General features: G+C 35.8%; 1 protein-coding gene and 1 long non-coding RNA gene across 5 annotated transcripts in view; one reads left to right on the forward strand and one right to left on the reverse strand.

The window, feature by feature from the left end:
* Positions 1-13,427, forward strand: LOC149137187 (uncharacterized). Its single transcript, XR_016240710.1, has 2 exons — positions 1-371; positions 11,894-13,427. It is a non-coding gene; the product is annotated as an uncharacterized LOC149137187 (long non-coding RNA).
* LOC106870382 (deformed epidermal autoregulatory factor 1 homolog) overlaps positions 8,434-27,904 on the reverse strand; it is a 26,202-nt gene continuing 6,731 nt past the window's right edge. The window contains exons 2-7 of one of the 4 annotated variants that reach the window (XM_014916423.3): positions 24,524-24,729; positions 22,321-22,447; positions 20,043-20,159; positions 18,385-18,488; positions 16,715-16,846; positions 8,434-10,966 (exon numbers count right to left, since the gene is read on the reverse strand). In XM_014916423.3, the coding sequence (XP_014771909.1) occupies positions 10,712-10,966; positions 16,715-16,846; positions 18,385-18,488; positions 20,043-20,159; positions 22,321-22,447; positions 24,524-24,729 (941 nt within the window). In that variant the 3' untranslated portion in view covers positions 8,434-10,711. Of the gene's footprint in view, positions 10,967-16,686; positions 16,847-18,384; positions 18,489-20,042; positions 20,163-22,320; positions 22,448-24,523; positions 24,730-27,904 lie in introns of all 4 variants that reach the window. The other 3 variants (XM_089347445.1, XM_014916422.3, XM_014916424.3) reach the window with 3 other exon arrangements.

A 27,904-nucleotide genomic window follows, 5' to 3' on the forward strand; every position in this document is an offset into this window, starting at 1 on the left:
AATGATAATAGCAAGGTCTTCCATGCTAAGAACGTCCACTGAGAGCTTCAAATGTTTTATCGCCACTGTTATGTCCTTCTTTGAACTCACTGTATATGCCACTTTATAACGTGGGCTTATAACAAGGTTATAACAATACAAATATAAATCAGAAACAACATGTAACAAACAATATCTCTTCTCAACGACCTCTATGACTGTCTTCACAAAGCACCTGCACACAACAAACTGTGCTTCACCGACAGTGCACATGCACCTTTATATGGTTCAGGACAGTTGACTTGCTATCCCACAAGGGTGTCAGGATTTCACCACAACAAATAATAACCATTCTGCTACTTTTGTGAGTTTGTGAGTTCAATATAATCCAGGTAAGCTATCATTGCTTTAGCCCTAACCACAATATTCTGCCTCCACTAATGAGTAAACTTCTATTTTATTGTTTCATGTGATTCATTAAAACTTCATTTGTGAACTCTACAATACTTTCTTGTGATGTGGTCAATTTGATAGCCATAATTTATTTTGGTGAACTGGATCATGCATGGAATTATAGATAGGAATTTTGATTGTAGCAGTTATTCTCAAAGACATCAGCCAACATATTATGGCATAGCAGACTATTCAAGCTATATTTAGAACACATTTAAGAAGACTGTTAATCCTTTGAAACTGAAAGTACACTTTAGCAGGCATGATTTTGTTTGACGATAACCTTACAAGATGCAAAAGTGAATAGCATCATCATCATTAACAACCATCTTCCCTGCTGGCATGAGTTGGACAGTTTGACATGAGCTAGGCAAGCTGAAGACCTTATTACTGTTGTTGGTAAAAAAAAAAAGGGCCTTCTCCTCAGAATGAAAGGTTTATTGTATGATGCCTGTGTATAAGCAGCTCTGCTACATGGCAGTGAAGCATGGGCTGCAACTGCAGAGGATATGTGAAGGCTTGAAAGAAATGAAGCCAGCATACTCCACTGGATGTGCAATATCAGAGTGCATGTTTAACAGAATGTAATGTTTTAGGAAAATTGCATATAAGAGGTGTCAGATGCATGCAAGAGAGAAGACTGTGCTGGTATGGTCATGCAAACAGATGACTGCTACATAAGGAAATACCAATCTCTAACTGTGGAGGGAACCTGTGGAAGAGGACCCAGGAAGGTGTGGTGAGAACCAACTGAAACAAACTTGTACAGTTCTTCATTCTGACACTTTTCTGCAACAATAGACTCTACTCTTCTGATCAGTTAGACTGTATTGGATTTCAATTTGATGCATTTATTCCATGAGTGCTTTTCAACTGTATCATTTAAAAAAAAATTTGCTTTATTAAACGACACATGTAATACTTCATTCTAACAACTTCACTTGAATTCTCACATTAGTTAATGCTTTCAGAGAATGTAAGTTTCAAGAAACTGGTTTCTTAAATTTTAAGCAGAAGAGTAACAGTTCTTTTGGGTAGGACAATGGGCAGAGGCATGTCAGTGGATTAAGAAGTTTGCTTTGCAGCAACATGCTTTAGGTTCAATCCAACTGTGTGGCCTTTTGGGTAGATGACTTCAACCAAGGTTTGTGAATGAAATTTGGTATATAGAAATTGTGTGAATGTCAACAGGAAGGATTCTTCTTGTTCTTGGGGAAACTTGCTCTGCCACCCTAATTAACATCTCTATTTCACCCTTAGGTACCTTTAGCAGAATCCACTTTAGACTGGAAATCTGACTTGAATGCAAACATTCAAGTCAGATTTCCAGTCTAAAGATAACTTCCTCCTTTTTTTTTCTTTCTCATTAGTCTCTGAGGTTCTGGAAAAAATTATAAGCACTGCCCTTCCTCTTCTAATTCAGACATTAAAAAAAAAGAACTTTCATGGAAAGACTAATTTGTTTCAGACAGCCATGTAAACTGAAGAAAGTAAAATTAATGAAACTCATAATACTTGGGCTGATCTCCCAAACCTATCAACTCAGGCAGTTCTCTGGTATCCACTCGCATAAACCCCTATCAAATACTAATCTCTGAAATTTAAGCCAACAAATGAGCCTGAACAATTTGCAAGAAATAGTATAAAAATTTATCTCAACACACTGTATTTTTTTTTTTTAAGGATGGACATATTGCATAATGTACTTGATATGCGATACTTAAGAGGATAATAAAAACTGAAACATCTTTTATCATAGGTTTACTTGGTTAGAGATGACCTGGAGCTAAACAACAACTAACGATTTTAATTGCATTGTCACAGAATTCTTACATACCTGTAAACATCAACTACACTATCTTAAAATTCTTAACACTTCAACTATATTAACTGCACTGTCTTCTAATTTTTAACACCACTCCAAACAGTATAAAAAACATCTAAGAAATTTCAATTCTCTTTAAATATCAAATGATACCCAGCATAGTCCACATTCTGTTATCAAAAGAAAACCATTTTAAAAATGATTTTTTTATCATTATTATTGTGAAGAACCCAAGTGATCGGTTTGTCTTGAATATGAAAATGTATACAGAATATTAAATTTATAGTGGTTATCATGTCATCACTAGGTTTAGATTATGTTAAATTCATTGCACGTTTTCTTTTTCTCTTAAACAATAAATGTTTGAAAAAAAATCACGTTTTACTTGTTAGAATCTTTCACAAAAATATCCTACCACATAACAAAAGTAATTTAGCAACAGTAGGGATAATATATAAGCACAACACGAAAACGATGATCGTGATTGACGTGTTACAGCGCGTCATATAAACTGAAGCCAACAGAGTTATCTACCTTATCTAGCCGTATTTAATGACAATAGCAAGGGCCTTAAATTCTTGACTACATGCTCAGTAGTTAAACCTACCATTTCCCATTTGACTTTTGCGAAAACCTTAAAATACACTCCATGTCTTTGGGGGTCCCTAAATACAAAATAATTATATGTCTTTTTCCATCTTTCACAAAGTCAAGTTCCTTAAGATATTTAATCAAATCACATATTGAAATGTTTGCCACAAAGAAGGTTTGAGAAATCTGTTTAGTCTGATAACAGCAAGCACATTAGAGAAAAATAAGCTTCCAAAGGAGGAAGTTCAAAACTGTTTTGATTCCTAGTAGTGGTTATTTCACGTCCATAACATTATTGTCTTTACAAAAGTCATGAACACTACAGATTGCCATTCCATTCAATAACAGCTCTACAGAGATCATTAAGATACATTATTTCTAGTTTGATATATTCTGTCACCAAAGGTGGCAAGCTGGCGGAAACGTTAGGATGCCGGGCGAAATGCTTAGTGTTATTTCGTCTGTTTTTATGTTCTGAGTTCAAATTCCGCTGAGGTTGACTTTGCCTTTCATCTTTTTGGGGTTGATAAATTAAGTACCAGCTGTTTCCTGGGGTAGATCTAATCGATAAACCCCCAAAATTTTGGGCCTTGTGCCAAGAGTAGAAAAGGATATATTCTGTCACTAAGCTGTTCAGTATTTTCATGTCTTGATCAGGATGCATTATTGTTACTTGTAGTTATTTAGCCTTATATCAATTGTGATTGAGCAGATGACCAATGGTGCTCCAGCCAAAACCATCCCATCTGCTCATCTCAGACTACAGTATCAAGTGTGTTTCCCTCCCCATCTTTTTTAAAGCTTTTGAGATACAAGTTGAGATTTGGCTGCTATTTTTAGCAAGTCAAGTGGTCATGTAAAGCAGCGGTTCTTAATTTGGTCCTTGATTCCTATTGTACTCTGCTGGCCCCTAAAAAGTATTTGATATTTTAAAAAGTCCCATCATATTTTTGATTAGATATTAGGAATTCTATAAAAAAAAAGATTTTTTTAATATTTTGTGTATAGCAGAAGTATTACTAATTTGTTGCACATAAATTTTAATAGTTCATGTGGACTCCAGTTGTGAACTGCTGATGTAGAGACTTACAGAATGAGAAATCTTGATTCTTCAGCTGAAAAGCCAGCATTAAACTATTCACCTTCATAAATTAGCAAGGTAGGGGAGGGAATTCTAATTTTGACACTAGCAATCATAGTAACATATATGCAATATATGAAGATAGGAAACTGTCAGTCATATTATGTGGAAGAACAATGCCTTTTAGGAAGTGGATTAGTGATTTATTATGTGGTTTCAGTTATTAGACTGCAGTCATGCTGGAGCATTACCTATGAGGCTTTAGTGGATCATATCAACCATAATGCCAATTTCAGTTTGTTAGTTATTTTATCAACTCTGTTAAGTTACAAGAAATAGAAGGACAATATAAACTACACCAGTATAACTATATACACGTTTTTTTCAGAGAGCATCTAGTGACTGTCCTGTTTCTTCAAGCATATAAATTTTGTGCATAAATATTTATTTAATATATTAAGTGTAGGCATGCAGATTTTTCGGCACGTAAAAAAAATTAGGATACAAAAATAAGTGAATGTGTGATTAAGAAGCTTGCTTTCCAGCCCTGTGGTCTTGAATTCACTCTTACTTCATGGCACCTTAGGCATGTGTCTTGAGTGGATTTGGTAGACAGAAACTGAAAGAACTCTACTGAATATTGAAAAGAAGTCTATATAATCATCATTGTTTAATCTCTACCTTCCATCCAGGCATGAGTTGGACAGTTTGACAGGAGCCAGCCATGTAGAAACTACCCCAGGCTACTGTGTGTTTTGGCAGAGTTCTTAGGGCTGGATACCCTTCCTAATACCAGGCACTCTGCAGAGAAGACCGAGTGCTTTTTACATGGCACCAGGCAAGGACAGTTTTGGCATGATTTTTATAGCTGGGTGCCTTTCCAAATGCAAGCCACTTTAGTGTGAATTGGATGCTTTTTATGTGGTACCAGCACAATCACCACGTAACTTGCAAAACAAGTTATACACATGTATATATGTGTGCACACTTATCCTGACATTACATGATGGCTGTAAACAAGCATCACTGTCATACAAGTGATGTTGATTCCAGACTTCCGTGGAAAAATTTCTGGTCATGGTAAATATTACTTGCCTAGAAACAGGTGAGGGTTGGCAACAGAAAGGGCAATCTGGCTGTAGAAAATCTGCCTGCATGGAAAAGTGGATGCAAAAATGATGATAAAATTGAGGACTGATATACGTGGTCTGATCAATAAGTATCCAGACTGTTGTCACAGTAACGAAGTTAAAGCTGCTTTGCACAGATTGACCTTGAACTCTGCTGTGCATGTGCACAATGTTTAAATGTTCTAGTTCACTTCTGCTGTTTACAGCAGTGCTTGGAAGTAACATGTGTTCATTGCATTGACTATGACAGAGAAAGTTGAGCAGAGAATCTGCATCAAATTTTGCCAAAAGCTAGGCTATATCTGCTCAGAGGCCTATGCAAAGTTTGCATTGTTCTTGACACAATCAAGATTTTGTGCAACTGAAACTAAAGTGTCATTTTGGTTAGCTGAAAGCAATTTTGGCAGACATGTCTCTCACACCCAATCTTCAGTGATAATGGACTGAACTGAACTGTAACTAATCTGCACATCCTCTGATAACTCACAGTTGCAATGCTTTTCTCAGTTCTGTTAGTTGCAGGTCTCCCAGAATGTTCGTCACTATTGACATTTTTTCAGCTATCTTGGAAACGTCTGAACTACTTGTACACTTCTGTGCAGCTCATACACTCCTCTCCATACACTTTCTGCAACTTTGCATAGGCCTCTGAGCAGATATCGCCATGACAACTTTCACTCTCATGTTCAATGCGACAATCACACATTACTTCCAAGCACTGCTGTAAACAGCAGAAGTGAGCTAGAACATTAAAACTGTACATGCACAGCAGAGTTGAAGGTCAATCTGTGCCAAGAGGTTTCACTATACGTGCTTTAGCTTCATTATTATGGCAACAGCAGAGGTGCAATGGCCCAGTGGTTAGGGCAGCGGACTCGCGGTTTCGATTCCCAGATCGGGCGCTGTGAGTGTTTATTGAGCGAAAACACCTAAAGCTCCACGAGGCTCCGGCAGGGGATGGTGGCGAACCCTGCTGTACTCTTTGACCACAACTTTCTCTCACTCTTACTTCCTGTTTCTGTTGTGCCTGTAATTCAAAGGGTCAACCTTGTCACACTGTGTCATGCTGAATATCTCCGAGAACTACGTTAAGGGTACACGTGTCTGTGGAGTGCTCAGCCACTTGCACGTTAATTTCACAAGCAGGCTGTTCCGTTGATTGGATCAACTAGAACCCTCGACGTCGTAAGCGACGGAGTGCCAACAACAACATATGGCAACAGCTCAGATACTTATTGATCAGACCTCATAAGTATAAAACATTTTATGAAATATTGGGAAAACATCCATAGATCGTACTTGATGTTTTGTCCTAACTCAAACTTGACCAAGGACATTTATGACCAAAGACATTCCAGTCATTGCCATTCCATCTTTTGAGGAGTATGTAGCCTTCAAAAGACAATAGTGTGTGATTTGAGAAAGAGAGATTTGGCTGTGATTTCCAGCAGGCTGAGCTATGATATAGACTTCAGCCGTTATAAGTTGAGGTAAATTGTAAAACGCACTGCATAACTATAGAATTTGTTCATGGAAACTTTACAGTTGTTTCTATACAACAATTAGAGAGTGTCGAGAGAGGGCTGACTGGTTTAATGCAAACACATATGTTTACTGAAGGACAAATGGGCAGTGATGAAGATGATGTGATCAGCAAAGGTGATGGAGAGATGGAAGATGGAGAGCTATGAGTGATAAGGAGACAAGCATTTCAAATACACTTCTGTCCAACAAGACTGAACACCTGATCTGCATGCCATAGAACATGTGCAAATCTTTTCTTTTCTGTTTCTCCCCTAGCTAAGTATACCTAACACCTAGCTTCCCTTCTATATAAAGACAAATATATATACACAAGAGTTCTAGCTCTCATCAGTTTAGTATCCATTTTTCTAGGTTTGCAAGGTTCAAGTGGAATTGCTATAACCACTGCTCTTGCACAATGTTCTCCAGAAATAGTTTCTATCCTTCGCAGACACTTCAATCTTTCTCCTTCTAAGCATCAACTCAATTTATGAAAATAATAAGTTCTTCATATACCTTAAAATGCGAACCCCATTTCCAACATTCAAAAGTAATGGAAACAACCAAGCACCTCTTTATCACTCCAAGAGCCTCTCCTTTCTCAATAAAGACCAACCTATTATAGACTTGTTCTTCAATGTTACATATTTGTAGGTCCCAGCAAAAGCAATGTGGTTGTCCAAGACATCAGCAAACTGTTCACTGATGGCCTTAATCTATATCTTGGACTCAAAGTTTATCAGACATCTCTATCACAAAATCTAGTTATGTCTCTTGCAACTCCTTCTGTATTTTAACAATTCCATATTTCTTTCGATTACATACTCACTTCTATGCACATTAACTCCCTTACTCTGCATTAGCCTTCTGCATATAACCTAAACTTGCACCACTCCCATGAACTGAGTTGTCGAAAACCTTTTGACAAGGGAAGCAACCGCAATGAGCAATTACTACATACACAGTTATACCCCAAACAAAAGTTAGAATTCACAATCAATGATGATATCCCACAGTAGGTGATTTCACATGTTAAAACTACTTTGCAGAAATGGCCTAAATTTCCTTTACTAGAACATATTTGAGCACTGATAGTACTATCACTCATCCTGTTAGACAAATGCCCTTAAATCACATCATCCCATCTCAAAGATGCATTAGGCAATGTAGCTCTTGATACAGAATGATGGCTGGAATAATTTTCATTGTACATCTCAATCAGTGCCAACTTTAGGTTAAACAACAAAAACAGTAATTCTACACATTGACAAAAATTTACTGATTCACATACCATTAACCAACCATTGGCCCAGTTTCTTCCCTGCTACAACTTAAAAAGATTCTCCTGTGAATACCATCATCACCCAAGCAAACTCTCTCCTCTCCCCCTCTATTCAAATCTGTACTGTTTTCCCAATTCTTCTTATCTATGTCCGTCCTGCCACTTAGGAACATCAATCAGCATAGGTCATGCTGAAAACATCCACAATATTAAATCTCACTACCTCTGAAAGCCTGCTAAAATTTTAAGAGCATCCTCTCCTTTTTCAGCTAAAACAAAACATTAAAAATTGCAAAAATTAATTAAGAAAGTTTTATGTTCCTTTAGCAGTGAAAAGTAGGAGGAGCATCAAGTGGGAAGAGCAGACAAGTGATGTGTTATGACCGAGATATGATTGTATCTATTTCCCTTATTTTGCTAATGTCATGTGGAAAGCACAAATATGACAATTCTCAAACAGAAAATAATATAATTCATGTCTGACTACCTTCTATATTTATGAAACAAACATATAAGCACCCAACATATTCTTAAAACAAGAATTGATATATGAAGATATTACAATAAATATTTTAGGATTTAATTTAATATTGCATAGATTTTTTGTGTAAAAGTATCATTTCTTGTAATACAGATTGAAGAACATATTTTGAAATGCCAAACTAACTTCACAAAAGATAAAATAATGCAACAAACATAACAGATTCAAAAACATTTCATTCAACTCCAATCACACAATACATTTTTAAAATACAATTTGACATAAAAACTGTCTTCTTTTTGAAACAAGAATCCAGAAGGTAAAAAAAAATGTCTCAATTTCCAACTCAGCACCTTTCATATAAAGTATATCCCACCTGCCCTTGTCACTATCATAGCATTATTATCAATATAACTATATTTAGGTTAACCTGAAAGTGAATAATTTTTATTAGTGATTTGAGAAGTGACAGAATTTTATTTTTTCATGAGTAAAAGAAAACAGAAAAACCATCCAGTTTAATTCTAGCGCAGATGGAATGATGTTACAAACTGATATTTACATAATTTGGAGCAAGTTGACCTTCCTATCAGTAAACCATGCAACTGTGAAGAGTTATATCTGTTCTCAGAGACACATATGTGCTTAGGGACACAATAAATATCTCTAACAAGGTTTCAACTCACAACCATGTAGTATGTAGTCTCAGCACCTTAACCTCACAGCCACAATGTAATTATAATACTAGACTGTATAAAATTTGTGAAAGTCATTCCATTTGTGCGAGTATGAAAAAAACGGTTATGAAAGTCAAAGTTAAAAATTATGATTTGAATGTCAGAATGAGAGTTGAATGAAATCAAACAAACAATAGAATATGGTTAAACATTAAATAAAACATGCAATTTTGAAAGTTTTTACAGACTGCAATAAGTAAATTCCATTAGACTGAGACAAAAATGTAAAATTTTTTCACTGTCCTGTTAAGATGTTTGATTTCATTTTTTCTTCTTCATAAAATGTTTTGAGACAAGTTACTTTAAACATCTGAACAATTGAGGGGTAATTATCAACATAATTTAACGTCAATAACAATCCAACTGAATAATAAAAAACATATGTACATATACAAATATAGAAAACCATTACTTAATGCATCAATTTCATTCTGAAATAACACAGGAGTTCAAGAGATCTGTAGGTGAGGTCTGCAGCAGATATCACTACAACCCATTCATTGGTACATGAATTTTTATGTATGTATAAAGAGAATTTTTTTTTTTCATGTATGGCTTTACATGTTTGTCTTTTTTTTTTTACCAATACGTGGGATGATTAATCAAATGTGTATATTTGCAGATGATGGAGAAGTGGTTTCCTTTTAAACACAACTAGATGATGTTCCTAATATTAATTAATGATTCAGCTGGGGAATGAATGGTTCCTTTCTGTCGGACATGAATTTCTTTTTAAAGATACAAAACTTATGAAATGTAATAAAATGCAATGTGAAAGCAAGTTCTATTGAAAACCAGTTGTTTACTCACTTCTAGTAGTCTATAAGAAAACTCAAATTAGTAAGATTATCTCAACAATTATAGAAAAAAGGTGTTATATTTATAGTTGAATACTCAGAAAACTGAATAGCAGCCTTATTTTTATAAATACTATTGGACTTAATACTAGTTTGAAATACAAAATAAATTACAGAAAGATATGGAATGATAGAAAATTTTACTTCAGACTTTTAAATAATGATCAAAAGGAAAATTAGATGAAGTATTTTAAATAAAAGCCTGCCATATGATACAATAAACTTAAATGCTTTTCACAGTTTCATATTCATTTTTCCATGCTTAGTTTGAAGCTTTTTGTTGACACAACTACTTCGTATTGCCTGGTACTCTTGTTACCTTGAACACGTCAACTGTGAAATAGGACTGAAGCCTGTTTTTGTTAGTCAGGCCAACCAGATCAAGCAAAGTTATGTACCTTAATTAGGAAGGACGTAACACAATAGTTGTAGTAGAGTTTGAACTTTTGACCATATTGATCAGTCATCAACAGCTCAATCATCAATCCATTCTTTGAAAATATTTATCAAATGTTGTAGCTGGGAAAAAAAAATAGAAGAGTTTTAACGTACATACTAATAAAAATGTTAAGATGTTTGGATATTGATGATAGTATATTATGCTTGAACTTACATATTCCCATGCACATGGTTGTTACATAATTGCATATACATCAAATATCCAGAAGAGGAATCAACAGAGTTGATTAATAAAACTGATGAAAAGAAAGAGATTTTATGACCATGAGCAACCGGGTTTGTTAAATAAATGACAATCACATATAATTTATTTCAATCTTTCTCCTTGTCTAACTCCTCTACATCATCAATGATACTGTCCATGTTACCCTGTGAATTTTGATGTGTCCAAGTCACAGCATATGTAACTTTATCCCCAGCAACTAAAGTTACGCTGTCAATTTTATCTTGCATTTCAGCTCGTGCTTGAGCAAGTGCACTTTGAATAGCAATGTCTTTTTGTGCTTGACATTCCAAAACAGCACGGGAAAGATTAATTTGGTTTTCAATTCTTGCTGCTTGTAATGCCTGAAACAAAATAAAACATAGTCAGCATTCATGTTTTGATATGGTACTGGATTTTAATTGGATAAATATAATGTATCTTTAGTTTCTTTACAAATTACTATTATTTACAAGTACAAACAACGTAAAAAAAAGCTGTGTTTACAGGAAATAACTGTAAAAAATTATTATTTAACAATGTATTTGTTTCAATAGTTCCTAACTCATAAAAGTGCACATATAAGGCTAATATACGGTGGAAATAAGTATATACATATATGTGCGTGTGCACATAGATAAATAGATGCACACAGAAATATCATTTTGAATAAGCAGCAGATAACATTTTTTAAGGTAGAGGTATACGAAAACTAAAGCTAAGAAGAGAATATCAGCATACTACTGGTACATATTGCTATATGAAGGACTAGCAGAGTTGACTAACCAAATTTGAATTCAAAATCAAATATTTGTGCAGTGAGCCGTAATGTGGGTCATCTTCACAATTACAATATAATTGAGGGTATAAAATTGATGTTATTTCACAATTTAATTCATTGTGTTGTTTATTGTCACAAACATCAAACTCAGGTAGGACCCTTCACTATGTTGGAGATTAGTAGATAAGTCTATCTTGCTAAATAACTTACAAATTATATTCAATTTGGAGAGGATGGAATAACAGGCACTTCCCCATGTAATTGGTAATGTAGTTGCATGGCAAACAATGAATATGTAGGTTTGCTATTATAACAGCAAGTAGATTACATATCTGTTTAACCCTTTTAATACCATCTTGCTCAATATTGCCCCTGGTTTTATGATACAAATTTCCCATTTTAAAGGGATCTAGGTTAAAACCTTGTGTCAGAATTTCGTGTTAATTTATGTTCCAAACAGCAGCTCAATAATGACAATGTTATTTTATACTAAATTTTTCTATATTTTCAGAATTAACTGTAACAAAGGCAGTGTATTTCAACAGATATCGTCGTCGCCGTCGTTTAACGTCCGCTTTGACTGATTTGACTGAAGACTGGTGAAACCAGATGGCTACACCAGGCTCCAATCTGATTTGGCAGAGTTTCTACGGTTGGATGCCCTTCCTAACGCCAACCACTCAGAGAGTGTAGTGGGTGCTTTTACGTGTCACCCGCACGAAAGCCAGTCAGGCGGTACTGGCAATGGCCACGCTCAAGATGGTGTATTTTATGTGCCACCTGCACAAATGGTAATAAAAGTGTTAAGTGACATCACTTGCTATTTTAGTATCTGGAACTTTCCAGTTAGGCAAAGCCTGAAGTTCTGCGAACTTGTAAAAGAAGTAGATTTATCAACAATGCTATGTGTTATTAAAGAGCATTTTGTTCCTTGGTTTCAGTGGGCTTGTTACTCTCTTACACCTCAGAGTTTGTGTTTACAGTGTCTAATACCAATTACATTAGCATCTTAGGAGTGAATCCATAGAATAAAATTGCACAAAATACTTTCAGTCACATTAACCATTGAAAGATATATGGCTAGATCTACCTAAATTCTTGCAGTTTTTTCAACTCAATAAATGATATGTTTAGAACATTATTATTTTCAGAAGTTCTCCACTTCTATTGTTCAAACAAATGATATTGAAATCTTTCCTTCTTTTTGTTTATTTGTTAGTCTTCCTTCTTAGACAGAGATAATCTGACTGACTGTTTGTGCTGCTAATGAATTTCAGGCTAATAATTTGGCAGTGAAGGAGTTCTAAGGAGATGTCAAAATATGAAAACTCTCTTCATTTTTTCCACCACAAAATAATTTTATTCTGATTCCAAAGCCAGCATTAATTAGCTTCCCTATTTGCTATTTCTATGGTCTTTGTAAACGGAATTTTAGTCTAATTTTTTATACCACTACATAAAAATCTACATATATAATTAAACTGTCCAACTGTTAGTACATTAATGTACTGTATAAATGAAATTTGTGTCTGTTTGTGTGCATGCACACATGAATATCAATACACAAAAATTACCATTCAACACTCATTATGGTCAGCTATTCCTAACTTGAAATACTGCTTTCCAGATTACACACCACAACCAAAACCATTAGCCACATATACTTCATCTCAATAGGCAACTTTTAACTTCTGAAAACCTACTACCAGCCAACTCAAGAGACTCTGTTCAAAGCTTATGCATATATATTTAACATTTGTAAAAGCCATAGATAGTATTCCATGAGACTTACATCAAGCACTTTCAAAAACCACTATTACCAACATCTACACTCTTTTAGATTAAAGGACAAAGGAAACACCACATCCTTGTATCAAAATATGTGGGCAGTCAGGAGCCAAGGAACAGATTGCTCTCCAACACAGAGCATTGTCAATAAAGTTACTTCCCGTCAAATGGATCACAAAACTGCAGGTCTTGTCTAACCGAAAAGTTCCAGATATTAAAACAGCAAATGATATCACTTAACCAGATATATAATCTAATTACAGCCATTTGAAAAATTTTTTTTGGAAAGATTCTACATGCTTAAAAATCCAAAACTTTCCAAAGCTCCACAGATATTAGGTTTAACAAGCATTGCAGAGTAGTTGTCCCTTGAAAATTAGAGGTCTGTACTAGGCTGTTTCCTTAACCACACAAGTCTAGCTAGCAATATCAGTTAGACATTTGTTCACCAAGACCCACCTATGATCAATGAGAATCAGATTAGCTGATACATTGTGAACTCAGCTTCAATCATTTACCATTGATTAACTGCAGATGAATCTTAAGTGTATGAAGCTCCAAGTAATAACTGAATGAATCATCAAATTAATCCATACATACATATATATTCCCAATAGTTGAATAGCAAGCATCTTGACCACACAATCATGTGTGTGTGTGTGTGTGTGCATTGCCTTGAAGAATCTTTAGTTGAATGCATCAACCCCACTACTTACTTTTTATAAGCTTGGTACTTATTTTCTATCAGCCTTTTGCTGAACTACTAAGTTACAGGAATGTAAACACACCAGCACCAGCATTGGTGGGGGAAACAAACACAGACAAACAGATCTATATATATATATATATATATATATATATATATATATTTATATAAGGGCATTACTATACAATAACGCCTCACGCCATGAGGGACTCTAAGGTCAGACTACTATAAAAAGCACATTTTTACTGGATGTGAGGAAATGCAACTCTCAAAGCCAACCCCTTAAAAACGGACTAAATTATAGATCATGATTTCGTAGTTATTGTAGTATTATACAACTTCTACTCGTCAGTATAATATGGTCAAGAAAAATAGAAATAAACAGTGAATCAACATACCAAACGAACACCGTGTATCCAGCATAGCATATAGACGACTGTTCATCGCTATTTCCCTATGTAAGTGGCGGGAATTTTGAATTGCATCTCGGTAAATATGCCTCTTACTCAGAATAAATTCAGCACTGAATATATTCTGGTAATATATTTAAATTCAATAATAGGACGAATTCTTTTACAAGAATTTATCAAGTAGCTAGCCTGAAAAAACCTCATAAGGGAAAAAAATCTATCATTTATTCCCGAAATATATATTTATATTTATATAAGGGCATTACTATACAATAACACCTCACGCCATGAGGGACTCTAAGGTCAGACTACTATAAAAAGCACATTTTTACCAAATGCGAGGAAATGCAACTCTCAAAGCCAACCCCTTAGTAGTCTGACCTTAGAGTCCCTCATGGCGTGAGGCGTTATTGTATAGTAATGCCCTTATATAAATATAAATATATATTTCGGGAATAAATGATGGATTTTTTCCCTTATGAGGTTTTTTCACGCTAGCTACTTGATAAATTCTTGTAAAAGAATTCGTCCTATTATTGAATTTATATATATATATATAGGACAAGCTTCTTTCAGCTTCTGCCTACCAGATCCACTCACAAGGCTTTGGTTGACCCAAGACACTTGCCCTAGATGCCACACAGTAGGACTGAACCCAGAACCATGTGCAAGCTACTCACCACACACACAAATATTACTAAATAATGATTGTTACTGAGCAGAGCTATCATAACTGCATGTAAGAGTTAATGCTAATAACTAAGACTTTAATCCTGAAGTTCAAATTTCCAACAGTAATATTTCTTTTATAACTATTATAATATAAACAGGATTACAAAAATGAGTTAGTACATTAAGAGCTGTAAAAGGTAGTAATCTATACATATAAATTTGACATGGGCAATTCTTTCTTGTCTTGGGATTCAGTCAAATGGCTGGGTGGAATTGCATGAAAAATTACACAGATGTGTAGAATGATCCAGTGGTGATGCTGGGCTTTGAATTTTTCATAGCTCCCATGGTAACCAAGATAATCTACAATAATACTCTTGTGTTTATGAGAAAGGAAGGGGTGATAGATGAATAAGGAAGGAAGGGGTGATGTCATATTTTTTCATATCTCCCATGGTTACCGAGATAATCTACTATAATAAGACTCGAGAAAGGAAGGGGTGAAGTCATACTTAGTAGTGAGATGATGAAAATTGAATGCTGAAAAAAATAAATCAAACAGCGTTTCAACTCTGTGTGAATATATATGTGTGTATGTAAAAGGGAGGGGGGATGTGAATATGTGTGTGTTTGTATGTGTGCATATGCGCGCGCAATGGAAGTGGGATGGTTCATTTTTGTTCGCTTAGTATTTGGATTTATTTTTTGATTTGGTTGAATCTTGGTTGTTTTTTTTTTTTTGTTGGTCAGTTAGTTTTAGCATTCTGACTGAAAAAAAGTCATTCTAAAATTGTTTTTTAACGTAAGCGTGCTCAAACAAGTCGAATGCTTACACAGAGCAGGTTTTACAGCCACATCATCCAAACCGACTGGGTGAAACCAGGCTTAGCTGCTAGTATTCATTTAAAGATAAGTAATTTAATGAACACGAATATATAAGCTGAGTGGTCAAAGAGCTAAATTATAGTCTCAAGGATTACTGGTTCAACAAATAACATTTTCTTTGACAGTGCTTTTAGACACATCCTTATTGCTTTGGAGTAGTTAGCTAACAAATATATACTACTTTAATGGTTCTGTAGTTGGTATGAGGTTGGATAACCTCGCCATAAAACACTTGCGTAATTATTGAGGAACTGAAGGTGGTGAGCTGGCAGAATCATTATTGCACCAGGCAAAATGCTGAGCAGCACTTCTGGTTCTTTATGTCCTGAGTTCAAATGCTGCCAAAGTTGACTTTGCCTTTCATCCTTTTTGGAGTTGATAAATTATGTGAATTCAACAAGCCCACTGCCCTAAATTTCTGGTCTGGTGCTTATAGTAGAAAGGATAATGATTGAATAACTGATTCTTCAAATAACTCTCAAATTAATTGTTAGAGAATAGTACTGTTTACTGACATCTCTCATCTATTTTGAGTAGAGTGAAGGTAATACACTCTACTGAAAATAAAAGTTAATAAAAAATATTATGTGTAGAGCTCTCACTGCTTACAAGGATACTTTTCTCCCCATTAGGTGGATTAAGTCACTTGTTTATTATCATTTTTTTTTTGTAGAGACAAGCAAATGTCAATCCTTCAGTCAATAAGTTAGCAACTTAACAACTCAGCCATCAGCAACTCTTTTAAGAAAGAGAAAAAAAGTGGCCAGAATTCAAAACCATTTATTAAAAACATATAAGAACAATTCCAAATATAAAATAAACAAATAACAAACCATAACCTACACTAATAATAAGAACAGAAGCTGCTTACATCCTGCTTTTCTTTCTCCATCTGCAACTTTAGTTGTTGGAGAGCATTTTCTTTGGCAATTAAGCTCTGCTGTTTTGCTTGCTCTATCATACTTTTCAGCTGTTGTGTTTGCTGCACTAGAGAATTGGCCATCTAAAAGGAGAGAAAGTGAATAGCAACATAAATAAGAAGGGTTTATAAAAGAAGAGACAGATGTAACATATGCAATAATTATTCCTTTCAAGAGAGTTTTTTTTTTTTCAATTCAAGTTGTTTGGACTCAGTTCGGTCCTGATAAAGTAGACCTAAGAACCAAAGTGTTCTACCACCACCACCAAAAAGCATTCTACGGTCATTTTTTTCTGCTAAAGCAAAGGCTAGCTCTGAAAACCTATGACAATCTTCTCCAGTTTATACTATCCTCTGCACTCCCTCCCATACCTTCTTTGCTCTCATTTCCTCCATTTTTGCACTGGCATCATAGTTAGACCATGTCTTTCTCAGTCTTCCCCTCCTTAACTTCCAAAATCTTATGTACAAGTCTTTACAACAGACATTCAAGCACTTAGCCGTCATAAATAGACAGAATTCCTTCCTTACCTCAGCTGGGATCCCAACCTTAGGTTTCGGACCCCTATAGGTTAGTCTGTACTGTAATTCACTGATATATAATCACATGCATGAAGGACCTTATTCAGGTAGTGTTTTATAGCTGGATGCAACCCTTTTAAGTCACTTCTTACGACACCCAGGAATATGGTGTATCTATTCTAAACCAGAATAAAAGTGCTCCATTCCATCTTCAAGTAGTTTTCTCTGTTGCTGTGCATGCCTAATAATGAAGGACAGTGATGAGTGGTAAGATGCTTTGAGAACTGTTTAACATATACCAGTATGAAAAACCTGATGTAAAATACAAATGTATCTAGAATTACATTATCCAAAATGTTATTTTTACTTTTTAAGATGGTGGGGTTTGATTTAAACAAATATGTGGTTGCTATTGCTATCAGGTCAAACAACATGTTGAGGTATTTGTCAGCTTTAATTTCATGCTATACACAGAGTGAAATGAAAACTACCCAATATTGGTTGTTGTCTTACCACCAGAGACTTCATCTTCAATGTATCAAGTGCAAATCAACCTAACAGTTATCTCTCTATACAATATTGAAAATGTAGGTACAAAAAGAAGGCGAAGTGAAATGGCTTAATCAGGAGTTGAACCTGTATTCTGGATTTGGCTCACCAAAAGTTTGCCACTAATTCATGGCAAACTTTTCATATTTTAATTCATGGCAAACTTTTCATATTTTAATTCATGGCAAACTTTTCATATTTTAATGATTGTACCAATCAGATCGGTACAATCATTAAAATATGTTTATGTAAACACCATGAATTAGTGGCAAACTTTTGGTGAGCCAAATCCAGAATACAGGTTCAACTCCTGATTAAGCCATTTCACTTCGCCTTCTTTTTGTACCTACATTTTCAATATTGTATAGAGAGATGACTGTGAGGTTGACTTGCACTTGATACATTGAAGATGAAGTCTCTGGTGGTAAGACAACAACCAATATTGGGTATTATTAGTGAAGTGTCAAAGATGAACAACTGAGATTTATTTATGAAAATATATATAATGAGAATGAATAAAAAAAAAAATTAAAATGAATTTAATTTTTCACCTCTTCTAGTTGCCACCAATATTTTTGTTCTGATACATCCATTGATAATACATTAGGAATTGGTGCTTTTAAAGCATTTGTCAAAGATGTCATTACAACAGCATCTGAAAGATCAGAAAATATATATTATGTATTTAAAGGAGTTGAACCTGTTTGGCAAGGGAACTGATCTGAGATCACGTGTTGTTAATTAAAAATATTACATTGTGATAAAACACATAACCACACTGTTATATTCACTTTTCATTTTGTAATAGTAATATATTATTTGTAAGCAAAAATTTTCAATATACTTTTATATCCAAGTTACACACACACGTTCATACATATTTGTGTGTGTGCTGTATTAAAAGCATGATTGCATTCTAGTTTTATCTTTCTTATTAAGGTTTCTTCCAAATTTTCTAGGAGTTCCTTTATTTGGATCAGTAACATTTCCAAATCATGTCCTTTCTTGACCCTTAAAGTCTTGTCTTCTGGCTTAAATTTTTTTTACTGGTTTCAATCATTGGACTGTGGTCATGCTAGGGCACCAGCTTTTTAAAGGCTGTAGTCAATCATACTGACCCAGTATGTATTTCAATCTGGCATTTACTTTAACAATCTATTAAACAACTCTTTTTGATGAGATTTAATGTTTGTCTCATGGCTCTTCCAAAAATCCAACCTTTGACCAAAGGTTGCTATTTTAGTTGTTAAACAGTCAAGTCATGTACAGATGGTACTGGTTTACATGATTGCAAGATGAGCAAGGCCAATTCAGCATACAGAGGGTTGAGAGTGTAAGTGTGGAAGAACAAACACATGAAGCTCAAGTACATAAGTATACTGAGCATTACGATTATCACTTTATTATAAAGGTCAGAGATATGAATGGTAAAAATGCAAGTCAGACACTTTCAGGCAGGTTAGCATACACTTACAAGGCTAAAAACAACGAACACCAACACCCACCACTTCATCCAGAAGATGAGACTGTGAAAGTCTAGAAATAGTGATTGATTTTTACAAACTGCATGGAACTCATACACAAATATGTAAAAAAGCCCTTAAAAAAATGAAACTAGAATGCAATTGCTTTAACACACACAGACGTTAGAGTTGTGAAGTTCATAGCTTTCGTGTCTGCAATCAAATTATAAATCATACTGGTCATTGGTAGTTTGTGTGCAGGTTCACAGGTTTGGGGTTTGTTACTGAGCAGGAGATTTTTAATTTCAGTGTCAGTTTATGGTTTGTTGCAAGGCATTTTATAAAAGTTTTCATGAATGTTTTTAAATAACTCATTTAACTACTCTGGCTTGTATTAATTTGATTCCTATAAAAAACTGTGTTCCACTATACATGTAGGTTAATATCACACAACCAATGCATCCTGCTTACCTTATTTTTTCATAGCCTTAACAGATCTACATTCAGTGCCTATGTGACACTAACAAGTAGAATTAGTATCATGCTTCAAACAATGTTTTTCTAAGCCCTTTGTCACCAATAAAAGTAACAGACCTGAATTTCTGAATTTCCTCAAAGGACTTCTTAATCAGATTAAGCCTCTGGAATTAATCTGCCCAGCCCTACAATATAAACCATCTCCATAAAGTTTATTTTATGAAATTAACAACACTTAATTATATATAAAATTGAAATGTACCACTTACCTCCAGTTACAAAGTTGCCTTGAGGATCTGTTGTAACTATGTGAACAGTTTCTCCATTTTCTGTATTATTCACACTAATGGGACGGCTAAGAGCAGGACCACTTGGTAATGTTACAACTACTAGAAAATTATACATACAAAATTGAAGGAAATAATAAAATCTTAGCTTAACAATTAAATAAAATAACAATAATTTTGGGAATTATTATGGAATATACATCACTAATACCCAACATCAATTTTCTCTCTTTATAAGTGTGAAAGCAAGCTAGTTAATTAAAATCTTCATTGGTACAGTATAGAATTGGTCTGGAAGTTGAGCACTGATGACAACAATGACAGAGACAATATTTAAATATGAGAGCCAAGACAAAACATCTATATTAATAGTGACTGAAGAGAGGAAGGGTAGATAAGATTCTTTAACTCTGGTATAAACAAAATATCTACAGCTGGTGACATGTTAAAATGCATCTAGTGTTTGGATAATGAAAGCTGGGATAGTAGCAGTAGAATTATAGAAGCCTAACTTTCAGTTACTTGAATACTATTGAAGGTTGTTAGGTTGTATTTCAAGTTATTGATGCAATGGTTGATAATAGAAAGGGCATCCAACCATGTGGAAAATAACATAACATACACAATAGCAATTTGCCAGTTTTCTCTGTTGTGTATGCATGTACTACAAGAAGAAAAACATGAAGTATGGTGAGATGCTGTGAGATCTGTCTAACTCCTGCTAGTCTGAAACAAACAAATGAAAAAGATGATGGTCGATGACTGGTGAAACTTATACACGCACCCTCCAAAAATCAAGGTATCAAATGTTTCAACTGCTTGTTTTACATTTTTGACAATTTATTTAATGTGAAGTCATGTGGGCTAATGGTTAGGGAGCTGCACTCATGATTCTAAGATTGTGAGTTTGATCCCCAGACCAGGTGGTGTGTTGTGTTCTTGAGCAAAACATTTCATTTCACATCACTCCAGTCCACTCAGCTGTAAATGAGCTCCAGCAAGAGCTGGAAAGTTAACCTTGCAACAGACCAATGTCCCACACAGGGGAAAGTGTTGAAACCCCAGTCACTTATATGCTATGAAAATTGGATTAAGCTCTGGCCTTATGAGTCCTACAGCTCATGACAAACCGAAATACCAAGTATTTAAATATATTATTGATACTAATCTTATCTCATGGTAATCTATGTCTTGTAGCATAAAACGCATAAGTTAATTGAACATTCTGGCATTTTGTACAATTCATCATCATCGTTTAACGTCCGCTTTCCATGCTAGCATGGGTTGGACGATTTGACTGAGGACTGGTGAACCGGAAGGCTGCACCAGGCTCCAATCTGATCTGGCAGAGTTTCTACAGCTGGATGCCTTTCCTAACGCCAACCACTCCGAGAGTGTAGTGGGTGGTTCTATGTGCCACCGACACGAGGGCCAGTCACACGGTACTGGCAATGGCCACACTCAAAATGGTGTTTTTTACATGCCACCTGCACGGGAGCCAGTCCAGCGGCACTGGCAACAATGTTGCTCGAATGATTTTCTAACGTGCCAGAAAGGCAACGCTGGTAACGATCATGCTCAAATGGTGCTATTTATGTGCCACTAGCATGGAAGCCAGACAGCTGCTCTGGCAATGATCATGCTCCACTGGCACAGGTGCCGGTCATCGAATATGGTTCAGTAACGATTTTAATTTCACTTGCCCCAACAGGTCTTTGCAAGCAGAGTTTAGTGTCCAATGAAGGAGAGGTTGGCAAGGGTGCCAGTCGTTGAATTTGGTTTGATTTCGATTTCAATAATTCACTTGCCTCAACAGGTCTTCGCAAGCAGAGTTTAGTGTCCAATGAAGTAAAGATACAAATAAGTGAGCTGGCTACACTTCTGGCAGAGGCCATAGATTATTTTCAGAATACATGACAAGTGTAAGTGTTCAGTCTATGTTCAGTGGGCTGCATCAGGATAACTTGGTTCTCTGAATTATTCAAGATACTGTTTCACTTGAAAAACTGTTTACAATGTAATTAGCACTTTAGTACAATTAGGAGGGCAATATTTTTCATCAAGCTCTTGCTCTATGATTAATCCTCAACATAGAAACCCTTCAGTATAATTTTTTCTTTTTCAGAGGGCTATGAAAATAACTAGAAAAACAAAGGCATAACAACACAGTAGAGAAAATTAAAAAAAAACAAAACAGATAAATTCAATTATATCTTGTTTAAAGCTAAAGAAAAACAAGACAAGAAAATGTAATATTAACCTTCTTTAGACATTCCAGAAGGCACTATAGATTTCGTCTCACCAGTCCTTTTCTTCATTGTTGGAGATCCATTTTCATTGTCTCTCTTTCGCCGTTTGTATGGTACAAACAAGCGAACAGGCCCCGTCTGTAAAAATATAAAGATTATTATAAAGAAATGTATGAAATAAAAGTATTAAAAACAAATTTCACCAACAATTTTATAGTTTCAATAATTTCTTTTATGTGATGAAAAATGTATTCAAGAGAAGCACCAAATCATTAAATAAGTCACAAACTATTATGGACATACAAATTATTTAAGTAGTTATGCTTCAACTATACAAGGTGTGTTCAAAAGGCATCCAACTAGTTGTTCCCACCAAAATTAATGCTGCATAGGCAAAATCCATTGGATGGGAGGTAATGCCACCCTTCTTGTGTGTACGTGAACATTTTCATGTTGGAAGGTCACATCAGTTCCTGGCTGTTGAGTATAGACATGTTGTGTGTGCTTGTCAGATTTGCATTTTCACACAAGATAACTGAAAGCAGCAAGTAGAATAATGCATCGTCTTTCCAAAAGCTTGGTGATACTCAAGCTTAAACCATCCAGAAGATTCAGGCCTTTGGTGACGATGCCAGAGGAAATTTTGAGAAAAGCAACACCAGAGCTCCATAGCATCCCAGATGTGCTACCAGCAATGACAGAACTGCTGAGAGAAGTGTGTGAAAGTATTTTGAAGATGATTAAATAAAATTTGTGAAATGTACAAAATTGTCTTTTTTATGCCTAAGAGTTTTGAACACATCACGTATTTTCCTATCATCATTGTTTAACGTCCGCTTTCCATGCTAGCATGAGTTGGACAATTTGACTGAGGACTGGTGAAACCAGATGGCTACACCAGGCTCCAATCTGATTTGGCAGAGTTTCTACAGCTGGATGCCCTTCTTAACGCCAACCACTCTGAGAGTGTAGTGGGTGCTTTTACGTGCCACCGGTACGAAGGCCAGTCAGGCAGTACTGGCAACGGCCACGCTCAAAATGGTGTATTTTACGTGCCACCTGCACAGGAGCCAGTTCGGCGGCACTGGCAACGATCTCGCTCGAATGTCTTTATACATGCCATCTGGCACAAGTGCCAGGAAGGCGATGCTGGGCACAGGTGCCATGACGATTTCCTATGTTCTTCAAAATTCTAGTGAATCCCAATTTATTATAATGCTGATTTTTTATTCAGTTAAATGAGTATTGTAGCGTAGTTACTCATTGCCAATTATTGTAGTATTGCCAATATTTATGATGAACTTGTTTACACTATAACCATGCAGTAACAATAAAATATACAACGAAGCAGGATAACAACAATGTAACAATCCAACAAATTTTCCACGAACTATACACAAACAAACTAATGATATTCTGACAAACTACCAAAACGACACCTTACAACTTCCAGCAATTAACACCTACTCTCCCTTTCTCACTCAAACCACCACTATTTATAGTCATTCGGTCAAGTCTATTCTTGTAGGGGGTGTCATGACTCTTGCCACAATAGAGACTGAGATTAAACTTGACTTAGTCTAGCATTATTATGTCATGAGTATTTTTTCAAGTAGGAAGTTACAATTTAAGATATTTTCTAAATTTAGCAAGATGAATTTGTGAGAGACTTCATTCTAGATTTAGCAGATTGGTAAACTCATTTATTAGAAAAAGGTTATATGTTTGACTAAATTGCTTTCCATAATTGCTCAATCCCTCAATTTTCTGAATTCAAGTTTCATTAGTGAAGCTTGTATTCACCCAGCCTTATTAATGAAATTGGGTTATTTTAACCAGTAGTAATGAATGATAACCTTTAATAGTATTTAACCCTTTTGTGACCATATTTCTAATAAAATTGTTTAACTACTTTAGAAATAATCAAGAACTTGGAGGGGTTTAATAAAATAACTGAGTTTTCATTATTAATCTGGTATTTTCAACATTAATTACAAAATAACTCTACTTTATCTTTTCCATAACACTACCATCCCAACGTCCATTATCCAAACAAAGCTAAGTACAATTAGATTAAACAAAAAGTCAACATCATTTCTTTCATAATTTAATTTGGTCTTACAATGGTACTTCTAGGTATCCAACAAGAAGCACAAAATAAGATATTTATTTTACAGAAAGCCATAGTAAACAAAATTAACAAAATCAACATACGACGGATTCATCATCACAGCAGGCTGCACATGTACAAGAAGTAGCATGTGCTCGGAGAATGCCATCTTCAATTAAGCACTGTAGAGTTCGGCCACCATATCGGATACTGCGTTTCCAGTCTTTACTGCTGGCACGACCACAAAAGGTTTCAAACTCATTTGGAGTGAACCACTGTTCAGAACTTTTTATACATTTTCCACGACCACCTGAAAATTAGAGATTATACATTTGATACATTGCAACATTATTTTAAACAAGGGAGAAGAAATTTGCAAGGCCTAAAGTTCTATGAAATTATATAGGTTAATATATCAGGACATAACATGAAGGAGGAATGATAACCTATAAAAGGACCTGATAGAAAGTTTCCTTTCTATAGTTACATTAAAATAATTTTGACTGCAGAATCTCAGGAGAGTCTATGAAGATTTAAATTCACAATAATCTAATTCTTAATCATGTCTGATAACAATTCTTTATCATCAACTTAGGTTTTAATTTAAATAACCTTTGCAGCACAGGAGCTAGTCCAGCGGCCCTGGCAATGACCTCACTCGAATGTTGTTTTTCATGTGCTACTAGTAACGATCATGCTCGAATGGTGGTTTTTACGTGCCACTGGTACGGGGGCCAGTCAGCGGCCCTGGCAATGATCATGCTCGAATGGGGCTTTTAGTGCTCCACTAGCATGGATGTCAGTCATGCGGTGCTGTCATCGAATTTAATTTCGATTTCACTTGCCTCAACAGGTCTTCGCAAGCAGAATTTGGTGTCCAATGAAGGAAAGGTACGTCCAAGTGGGCTGGTTACACCACTGGCATAGGCCATGGGTTATGGTCTCACTTGGCTTGCCGGGTCTTCTCAAGCACAGCATATTTCCAAAGATCTCGGTCACTAGTTATTGCCTATGTTCGAAGGTTGAGCTTCACCACCTCATCCCAGGTCTTCCTGGGTTTACCTCTTCCACAGGTTCCCTCAGCCACTAGGGTGTGACACTTTTTCACACAGCTATCCTCATCCATTCGCACCACATGACCATACTAGTGCAATCGTTTCTCTTGCACACCACAACTGGTGCTTCTTAGGTTCAACTTTTCTCTCAAAGTACTTACACTCTGTCAAGTGTGCACACTGACATTACACAAAACCATCGGAGCATACTGGCTTCATTTCTTGCAAGCTTACGCATGTCCTTAGCAGTCATGGCCCATGTTTCACTACCATGTAGCATGGCTGTTCGTACACATGCGTCACACAGTCTACCTTTTACTCTGAGCGAGAGACCCTTTGTCACCAGCAGAGGTAGGAGCCCTCTGAACTTTGCCCAGGTTATTCTTATTCTAGCAGCTACACTTTCAGAGCACCCAACCCCTGCTACTGACTTGGGTCACCTAGGTAACAGAAACTGTCAACTACTTCTAGTTTTTCTCCCAGGAATGTGGCAGAAGTTGCTCTCTGCACATTTTCAGTCTTTAGTGCTCCTGAGCATCTGCCACATACAAAAACTATCTTCCCAGTTAGCGTTCCTTTGATATTGCTGCACCTCTTATGTGTCCATAGTGTACACTGGGTACATCTTATACAATTTCTACCTATGCCTTTTCTACAGATCGAGCAAGGCCATCTACCTGAAAGGATTTGTGGTTTGTCTGCCTTCCTACTTATTAGGACTTTGGTTTTAGCTAGGTTGACTCTAAGGCCCTTTGATTCTAATCCTTGTTTCCACATCTGAAACTTCTTGTCTAGTTCTGATAGTGACTCAGCAATTAGAGCAAGGTCATCAGCATAGAGGAGCTCCCAGGGGCATCCTATCTTGAAGTCCTCTGTTATTGCCTGGAGGACTATGATAAATAGGAGGAGGCTGAGGACCGAACCTTAGTGGATTCCTACCTCTAGCCGGAATTCTTCACTGTACTTGTTGCCAACCCTCACCTTACTGACAGCGTCCCTGTACATGGCTTGCAAAGCTCTCTATAAGCATATATATATATATATATATATATATATATATACGTGCGGGTGACACGTAAAAGCACCCACTACACTCTCTGAGTGGTTGGCGTTAGGAAGGGCATCCAGCTGTAGAAACTCTGCCAAATTAGATTGGAGCCTGGTGTTGCCATCCGGTTTCACCAGTCCTCAGTCAAATCGTCCAACCCATGCTAGCATGGAAAGCGGACGTTAAACGATGATGATGATGATGATATATATATATATATATATATATATATGCTTATTGAGAGCTGTGCAAGCCATGTACAGGGACATAAAATATGGCACCGTATAACAAAGCATATATATATGCTTTCAGTGCGAATGGCTTTGTTATACGGTGCCATATTTTACAATGCTGTAAATAATAATAATGGTATTTTTATATAAGCTTATGCTGTTCACCGTGCAATGACTAAGGAAAATAGTCAAATGATGGGACATATAAGCCCTCGAGAGAAAAAAGAAGGCTTATCCATCCACGTGGGACATGAGCCCACATCCCCTTGTTAACATGACTAAGTGTGTTACCTTTACACACGGATGGGAAAGCCTTCTTTTGTCTGTTGAGGGCTTATATGCCTTGTTATTAGACTATTTTCCTTAGTCATTGCACGGTGTACACCATAAACTTTAAGCTTATATAAAAATACCATTATTATTATTTACAGGAATGTAAAATACAGCACCATACAACAAAGCCATTTGCACCAAAAGCATATATATATATATATAGCAATAAGAAAATGGAAGGGAATATGTGGTACTCATCATCTTGCAGACATTGTATTATATTAATTTACCTGTTTATTTTTCAACTAAGAGGACAATAAAAAACAATATACAAACACATATGACATATGTCACATGTGTTTGTATATTGTTTTTATTGTCCTCTTAGTTGAAAAATAATCAGGTAAATTGACAGAATACAATCTGTGCAAGTTGATGAGTACCACATATTCCCCTCCATTTTCTTATTGCTATATAAATTAAGGGTAAAATTTCATCTTACCCGCACCCATTTATTGCACTTGGTAAAAACACTAGTGTAATAGTAATTGGGTATCCTTCCGGCAGTATATTGGATAAATATTATCCCTTAGTGGGTTGGATTCACAACCCCTAACTTTCTTGGATTATATATATATATATATATATATATATATATATATATATATATATGATCGTTGCCAGTGCCCCTGGACTGGCTCTTGTGCGGGTGGCACATAAAAGACACCATTTCGAGCGTGGCCGTTGCCAGTACCGCCTGACTGGCCTTCGTGCGGGTGACACGTAAAAGCACCCACTACACTCTCTGAGTGGTTGGCGTTAGGAAAGGCATCCAGCTGTAGAAACTCTGCCAAATTAGATTGGAGCCTGGTGTTG

This window comes from Octopus bimaculoides, chromosome 2 (genome assembly GCF_046866305.1).
Source record: "Octopus bimaculoides isolate indiv1 chromosome 2, ASM4686630v1, whole genome shotgun sequence".
NCBI lineage: Eukaryota > Metazoa > Mollusca > Cephalopoda > Octopoda > Octopodidae > Octopus > Octopus bimaculoides.